Source organism: Babylonia areolata, chromosome 34 (assembly GCF_041734735.1).
Source record: "Babylonia areolata isolate BAREFJ2019XMU chromosome 34, ASM4173473v1, whole genome shotgun sequence".
NCBI classification, from domain to species: domain Eukaryota; kingdom Metazoa; phylum Mollusca; class Gastropoda; order Neogastropoda; family Buccinidae; genus Babylonia; species Babylonia areolata.
Genome location: NC_134909.1, coordinates 18,367,946 through 18,376,337, shown reverse-complemented (window position 1 = coordinate 18,376,337; position 8,392 = coordinate 18,367,946). Strand labels below are relative to the sequence as shown.

Sequence of the window (8,392 nt, the reverse complement as noted above, 5' to 3'; positions counted from 1 at the left end):
TGTCATGGTAGCTGAATGGAGCAGAATAGAATAGACAGTCATGGAGCAGAATAGAATAGACAGTCATGGTAGCTGAATGGAGCAGAATAGAATAGACAGTCATGGAGCAGAATAGAAAAGACTGTCATGGTAGCTGAATGGAGCAGAATAGAATAGACAGTCACTGCAGCTGAATGGAGCAGAATAGAATAGACAGTCATGGAGCAGAATAGAATAGACCGTCACGGTAGCTGAATGGAGTAGAAGAATAAATGATATACAGCCACGGTGGCTGAATTGTTGGAGCACTGGAGTCTGCACAAGTTTCCTGAGTTCGATCCTCGGTTTTGGCACACGTGGTTGTCGGGCAAAAGGGTGGAGAACATATTTTTGTGATCTCCCATGTTAAAAAAGAAAAAATGCAGAGCTACTATTGCCTGCACCCCCCCCCCCCCCCCCCCCCCCCCCCCCCCCCCCCGCCCCCCCTCCCCCACGCCCTCCCCCTCCTCTGTTCATGTGTATATGCATACGGCAGATCAAATACTCATGTTAAAGATCCCATAACCAATCTCATTGGGTTATGGAAACAAGAACGTACTCAGCATGTACCCCCACCCCCCCCCCCCCACCCACCCCTCCCTCCCCGAAAATGATAATAATGATAATGGTAATAGTGATGATTTGATGATGATGATAATATTAATGTTGATGGTGATGATAATAATGATAATAATAATGGTATTTGTTCTCTTCAGAAGGATAGGCGCTATACAAATACCAGTAGTTGTAGTAGCAGAAGTAGAAGTGATAATGATGATGATAATAACGATAATAATAATAGTAATAATAATAATGGCAATATAATAGTATCATGATGTAGTATAATGAGAATGATGATGATAATAATAATAACAATTAATATGATGATGATAACAATAATAATGATAACAATAGTAAGAATGGTAACAACAACAACAACCACAGCAACAATAACAACAACCGTCTCTCTCTCTCTCTTCCTATTAATGATAAAGATAATGATAATAATAAAAATGATAATAATACCAATGATGGTGTGTGGAGCGCTAAAAATAATAACGATGATAATAATAACAATGGTAACAAGAACAACAACCGTCTCTCTCTCTCCCTATTAATGATAAAGATAATGATAATAATAAAAATGATAATAATAACAATGATGGTATGTGGAGCGCTAAAAATAATAACGATGATAATAATAACAATGGTAACAAGAACAACAACCGTCTCTCTCTCTCTCTCTCCCTATTAATGATAAAGATAATGATAAAAATGATAATAATAATAACAATGATGGTATGTGGAGCGCTAAAAATAATAACGATGATAATAATAACAATGGTAACAAGAACAACAACAACAGTAATGATGACTGTCTTGCTCTGGTGAGCATCCCCTACGCCCTGATAGCAATAACAATGATAATAACAGTGGTAACAAATACAACACAACAATAATGATGACTCTTTCTCCTCCCCTCCCCCCTGACCCCCCACTATTCCCTCCCCCCAGTGTTGCTGTTGGTGTGTGGAGCTCTGGTGAACGTCTTCTACACCCTGATGATAATAACAATGATAATAATAACAGTGGTAACAACAACAAAACAATAACGATGACTCTCTCTCCTCCCCCCCCCCCCCCCTCACTATTACCTCCCCCCAGTGTTGCTGTTGGTGTGTGGAGCTCTGGTGAGCGTCCCTTACGCCCTGATGACAATAACAATGATAATAATAACAGTGGTAACAACAACAACAATAACGATGACTCTCTCTCCTCCCCCCTACTCCGCCCCCCCACTATTCCTTCCCCCCAGTGTTGCTGTTGGTGTGTGGAGCTCTGGTGAGCGTCCCTTACGCCCTGATGACAATAACAATGATAATAATAATAGTGGTAACAACAACAACAATAACAATGACTCTCTCTCCTCCCCCCTACTCCGCCCCCCCACTATTCCTTTCCCCCAGTGTTGCTGTTGGTGTGTGGAGCTCTGATGTACGTCCCTTACGCCCTGATGACAATAACAATGATAATAATAACAGTGGTAACAACAACAACAACAACAATAACGATGACTCTCTCTCCTCCCCCCACCCCCACCCCCTCCCCCCACCTCTCACTATTTCCTCCTCCAGTGTCACTGTTAGTGTGTGGAGCTCTGGTGAACGTCTCCTACACCCTGATGATAATAATGATAATAATAATAGTGGTAACAACTACAACAATAATAACAATGACTCTCTCTCCTCCCCCCTACCCCCCCCCCCCCCCCCCCCCCACTATTCCTTCCCCCCCCCCAGTGTTGCTGTTGGTGTGTGGAGCTCTGGTGAACGGCCCCTACGCCCTGATCACGACGGCGGTGAGCGCCGAACTCGGGACCCAGCCGGCCCTCAAGGGCAACAAGAAGGCCCTGGCCACCGTCACCTCCATCATTGACGGCACCGGCAGTATTGGTGAGACTTGACTGTGTGTGTGTGTGTGTGTGTGTGTGTGTGTGTGTGGTGTGTGTGTGTGTGTGTGTGTGTGTGTGTGTGACCGCTCTCTCTGTCTCTCTCTCTCTCCGGCACCGGCAGTATTGGTGAGACTTGACTCTGTGTGTGTGTGTGTGTGTGTGTGTGTGTGTGTGTGTGTGTGTGTCTGTTCTTTATCATATTCTTTCTGCAGGACTTTTTTTTCTCTCTCTCTTTTTAATGCTCTCTTTCTCCCCTTTTTATTAAATATATGTGTGTGCTGTTGTAACTGATGTAGATTAGCAAGGACAGGTTGGAAGAATGGGCCATGCCCAAAATCTTAATCCTTGAATGAAAAAAGTGCTGAGTTCTCTCTCTGTCCCTGTCTCTCTCTCTCTCTCTGTGTCTCTGTCTCTGTCTTCAGGCTGTGTGACCCCTCTACCTCTCTGTCTGTCTGTCTCTTTTTCTCTTTCTCCCCCATCTCTCTCTCTCTCTCCTTTCCTGTCTGCCTCCATCTCTCTCCCCCCCCCTTCTTTCCTCTCTGTCTCCATCTCTCTCCCCCCCCCCTTCTTTCCTCTCTGTCTCCATCTCTCTCCCCCACTTCTTTCCTCTCTGTCTCCATCTCTCCCCCCCCCCTTCTTTCCTCTCTGTCTCCATCTCTCTCTCCCCTTCTTTCCTCTATGCCTTCACCTCTCTCCCCTTCTTTCCTCTCTGCCTCCATCTCTCTCCCCCCCCCTTCTTTCCTCTCTGTCTCCATCTCTCCCCCCCCTTCTTTCCTCTCTGTCTCCATCTCTCTCCCCCCTTCTTTCCTCTCTGTATCCATCTCCCCCCCCTTCTTTCCTCTCTGTCTCCATCTCTCTCCCCCCCCTTCTTTCCTCTCTGTCTCCATCTCTCTCCCCCCCTTCTTTCCTCTCTGTCTCCATCTCTCTCCCCCCCCCCTTCTTTCCTCTCTGCCTCCATCTCTCTCTCCCCCCTTCTTTCCTCTCTGTCTCCATCTCTCCCCCCCCCCTTCTTTCCTCTCTGTCTCCATCTCTCTCCCCCCTTCTTTCCTCTCTGTCTCCATCTCTCTCCCCCCCCCCCCTTCTTTCCTCTCTGCCTCCATCTCTCTCTCCCCCCTTCTTTCCTCTCTGTCTCCATCTCTCCCCCCCCCTTCTTTCCTCTCTGTCTCCATCTCTCTCCCCCCTTCTTTCCTCTCTGTCTCCATCTCTCTCCCCCCCCCCTTCTTTCCTCTCTGTCTCCATCTCTCTCCCCCCTTCTTTCCTCTCTGTCTCCATCTCTCTCCCCCCTTCTTTCCTCTCTGTCTCCATCTCTCTCCCCCCCCCCCCTTTCTTTCCTCTCTGCCTCCATCTCTCTCTCCCCCCTTCTTTCCTCTCTGTCTCCATCTCTCCCCCCCCCCCCTTCTTTCCTCTGTCTCCATCTCTCTCCCCCCTTCTTTCCTCTCTGTCTCCATCTCTCTCCCCCCCCCCCCCCCCCCCCCCGGCCCCCCTTCTTTCCTCTCTGTCTCCATCCCCCCCCCTTCTTTCCTCTCTGTCTCCATCTCTCTCCCCCCTTCTTTCCTCTCTGTCTCCATCTCTCTCCCCCCCCCCTTCTTTCCTCTCTTCCATCTCTCTCCCCCCTTCTTTCCTCTCTGTCTCCATCTCTCCCCCCCCCCCCCCCCCTTCTTTCCTCTCTGTCTCCATCTCTCCCCCCCCCCTTCTTTCCTCTCTGTCTCCATCTCTCCCCCCCCCCCCTTCTTTCCTCTCTGTCTCCATCTCTCCCCCCCCCACCCCACCCCCCTTCTTTCCTCTCTGCCTCCATCTCTCTCTCCCCCCCTTCTTTCCTGTCTGCCTCCATCTCTCTCCCCTATTTCTCTTTCTCTCTGTCTGTCCCCTCCAACCTCCCCCCTGGCCCCCCCCCTCGACCCCCCCCCCAACCCAGCCCCCTTACCCACCACTCCACCCTCTGAACTCCCCCCCCACACACACTGTCTCCTCTGTCATTGAAGGCACTGGTAGGATTGGTGAGACTGACGTGTCTACCTTCACACATGCACACACACACACACATGCACGCATACATGCATGCACGCACTCACACTCAAGCACACGCACGCAGGCACACGCACGCACACACCATGCCACTTGTCTGTGGCCCCTCCCATCACGGCCTCTTCCCCCCTACCCCCATCTCTCCCACCATACCCCTCTTATATTATCAACATGAACATTTGGGGAACCTTTGTGATGTAAAGTGTTGTCGTATTATGGTCAGTCGCTTCCAACCATGATCGTCAGAATATATAGCAGAGGAGGCAAATTATGCCGTCCCAACTAACTTAGAAACTGATTGTAGTGGAGAGTGTTTTGCCCAAGTTACACCCCCACTCTCTCAGCTAAGAGGGCTTTAGGACAGTGGGCGTTGGGATGGTCCCCAAAGACCAACTAGCCCCCAAGGCTGCAGCATGAATCGCCAATAATCTTGCCTCCAAGTCGGAGAGAGTCACCCTCCGTCACAAAGCTGTGAATGAATTCCTGTTGGAGTGGTGAAATCACTGATCATATAGCTCTCAATGTACTGTTGGCCCAACTGTAAGTAAGCTTACAACAACCGTTGCTACGCTAGACAGGACACGTTGTCCGCATGACGGACAGCAGGATCCCGAAGATGCTCTTGTATAACCAGCTGAAGGAAGGCCACCGCGAACTTGGAAGACCCTGCAAGCTTCAAGGACACCTTGAAGACAAACCTCAAAGCCTGTGACATAGACATCGCTTCCTGGGAAACTGATGCCCTTGACCGCTCTCGCTGGAGGATGCTGTGCTCTAGTGGCATAAAGACGTTTGAAAACAAGAGAATGCTGGCCATTAAGGAGAAGCGTGAGCGAAGGAAGCAGGGCTCAACTTCTGGAGACGTTTTCCCTTGCAACACCTGTGGGAAGTGCTGCGCATCCAGAATCAGCCTCTTCTCCCATATGAGGACACACACCGACAGATAAGCCTGCCTGCCTACTCATCCGTCGGTCCGACGGGAGACTCCATTATTATCATTATTATAAGTAAGCTTAGGTCACTTTATGGTATAAGCCAAGCGTTGAGCAGACCACAGATCATACAGCTCTCACTTAACTGTTGGCCCAACCGTAAGCTTATGTCAGTTTCTGGTACAACCAGTACCAGTACCAGTACCAGTAGCTCAAGGAGGCGTCACTGCGTTCAGTCAAATCCATATACGCTTTACCACATCTGCCACTGAAGCAGATGCCTGACCAGCAGCACAACCCAACGCGCTTAGTCAGGCCTTGAGAAAAAAACAAACAAAAAAAACCATAAAAATAAAAAAAAATAACAAAAGATAAATAAAATAAAATAAATAAAGTAAAAATAACAACAAAAATAGAAAAAAAAAATGAAAATAAAAAAATAAATAAATAAAACAAGCCAAGCGTTGAGTCGTTATCACTACAGTGACTGTGGTGGAAACAATGCGGGCTTTAACCAGGTGGTTGTACAGTGTCTGGAATCTTACAGGAGCGGCGCTGGGACCTCTGCTGACGGGACTGATCTCCCCTTCCGGCTGGCAGAATGTGTTCTACATGCTGATCGGTGCCAACGTCATGGCTGGCTTGGTGAGTGATGACTTCTTCTCTTCTTCTGCGTTTACTCGTATGCACACGAGTGGGCTTTACATGTATGACCGTTTTTACCCCGCCATGTAGGCAGCCATACTCCGTTTTCTGGGGTGTGCATGCTGGGTATGTTCTTGTTTCCATAACCCACCGAACGCTGACATGGATTACAGGATCTTTAACATGCGTATTCGATCTTCTGCTTGTATATACACACGAAGGGGGTAGCAGGTCTGCACATATGTTGACCCGGGAGATCGTAAAAATCTCCACCCTTTACCCACCAGGCGTCGTCACCGTGATTCAAACCCGGGACCCTCAGATTGACAGTCCAACACTTTAACCACTCGGCTATTGCGCCCGTCTTAGTGATGACTGTCTTGTCTTGGAGAATGTGTGGGTGTTGTATTGTATTGTATTGTATTGTATTGCGTTGTATTTCTCTTTTTGTCACAACAGATTTCTCTGTGTGAATTTTGGGCTGCTCTCCCCAAGGAGAGTGTGTCGCTACACTACAGTGCCACACCTTTTTTTTGTATTTTTTCCTGCGTGCATTGTTGTTTGTTTGTTTTTCCTATCGAAGTGGATTTTTCTACAGAATTTTGCCAGGGACAACCCTTTTGTTGCCGTGTGTTCTTTTACATGCGCTAAGTGCATGCTGCACATGGGACCTCGGTTTATCGTCTCATTCGAATGACTAGCGTCCAGACCACTACTCAAAGTCTAGTGGAGGGGAAGAAAATATCAGCAGCTGAGCCGTGATTTGAACCAGCATGCTCAGATTCTCTCGCTTCCTAGGCAGACGCGTTACCTCTAGGCCTTCACTACACTGTGTGTGTGTGTGTGTGTGTGTGTGTGTGTGTGACTACATGTGTGTGTGTTGTGTGTATTTGTGTGTGTGTTTGTGTGTGCTTTTGTTGTGTGTGTGTGTGTGTGACTACATGCGTGTGTGTGTGTTGTGTGTATTTGTGTGTGTGTTTGTGTGTGTGTTGTGTGTGTTTGTGTGTGTGTGTGTTTTTTTTGTTTTTGTTGTTGTGTGTGTGTGTTTTTGTGTGTGTGTGTGCATGTGTCATGCATACGTGTGTGTGTGTGAGTTGTGTGTGTGGGGGGGCATGCGGGGAGGATGAGTGCGTGTGTTGTGTGTGTGTGATGTGTGTGTGTGTGTGGTGGTGATGTGTGTGTGAATGTGTGTGTGTGTACAAACCGTACCTAACACTTACCGTTACGTTGCAGTTCCTCATCCGAATCGTGATCAAGGAGGTCCGCACTCCGGCTCTGAAGAGGGAGCGAGAGAGGGAGTGCCCCACGCCCCCTGCAGCCATCATCGTGCAGAGCTCGGGGCAGGACTACGGGACTTCAGGAAACTCCATGTAGAAACCACCACATCCTGCTGGAGAAATACTGTGTGTGGATGTGTGGACTCCAAAACTGAAGACTCGTCGTTGTGTGTTGGAAGAATTCTGTGTGTGTGTGTGTGTGTGTGTGTGTGTGTTGGGAGTGTGTGTGTTGGGGGGTGGGGGTTGAGATGGGGCGGGGTTTTTAGTACAGTTATTTCCCCTGACAACCGGATCGGAGGCTTTCAGGAAGATCTCCTCTACGTGGGCGAAAAAGGATGTTGAGAGGATTAGGAGGGATGTGTTGGGCCAAAGAGGATGTTGAGAGGATTAGGAGGGATGTGTTGGGGCAAAGAGGATGTTGAGAGGATTAGGAGGGATGTGTTGGGGCAAAGAGGATGTTGAGAGGATTAGGAGGGATGTGTTGGGCCAAAGAGGATGTTGAGAGGATTAGGAGGGATGTGTTGGGCCAAAGAGGATGTTGAGAGGATTAGGAGGGATGTGTTGGGCCAAAGAGGATGTTGAGAGGATTAGGAGGGATGTCATGGGGCAAAGAGGATGTTGAGAGGATTAGGAGGGATGTGTTGGGGCAGAGAGGATGTTGAGAGGATTAGGAGGGATGTGTTGGGGCAAAGAGGATGTTGAGAGGATTAGGAGGGATGTGTTGGGCCAAAGAGGATGTTGGGATGTGTTGGGCCAAGGAGGATCGTGAGAGGATTAGGAGGATGTTCTTGGGCCAACGAGGATGTGAGAGGATTAGGAGGGATGTGTTGGGCAAAGAGGATGTGAGAAGGATTAGCGCGGGATGTGTGGGGCAAAGAGGATGTTGAGAGGATTAGGAGGGATGTGTTGGGGCCAAAGAGGATGTTGAGAGGATTAGGAGGGATGTGTTGGGGCAAAGAGGATGTTGAGAGGATTAACTCACTCAGTACGGCCAGTCCTCTCTTCTCCTCTACACAGACCCCTCGGATGTCCAGTGGGTGTCT

At 48.7% G+C, this 8,392-nt stretch overlaps 1 protein-coding gene across 1 annotated transcript in view; it reads left to right on the top strand.

Annotated features, from left to right (window-relative positions):
- The window catches only part of LOC143277500 (glucose-6-phosphate exchanger SLC37A2-like), a 66,182-nt gene extending 58,631 nt beyond the window's left edge, over positions 1 to 7,551 (top strand). The window contains exons 15-17 of the mRNA XM_076582352.1: positions 2,319 to 2,471; positions 5,975 to 6,072; positions 7,306 to 7,551. Of these exons, the coding sequence (XP_076438467.1) occupies positions 2,319 to 2,471; positions 5,975 to 6,072; positions 7,306 to 7,446 (392 nt within the window). The 3' untranslated portion in view covers positions 7,447 to 7,551. The remainder of the gene's footprint in view (positions 1 to 2,318; positions 2,472 to 5,974; positions 6,073 to 7,305) is intronic.
- Positions 7,552 to 8,392: the final 841 nt, after the last annotated feature.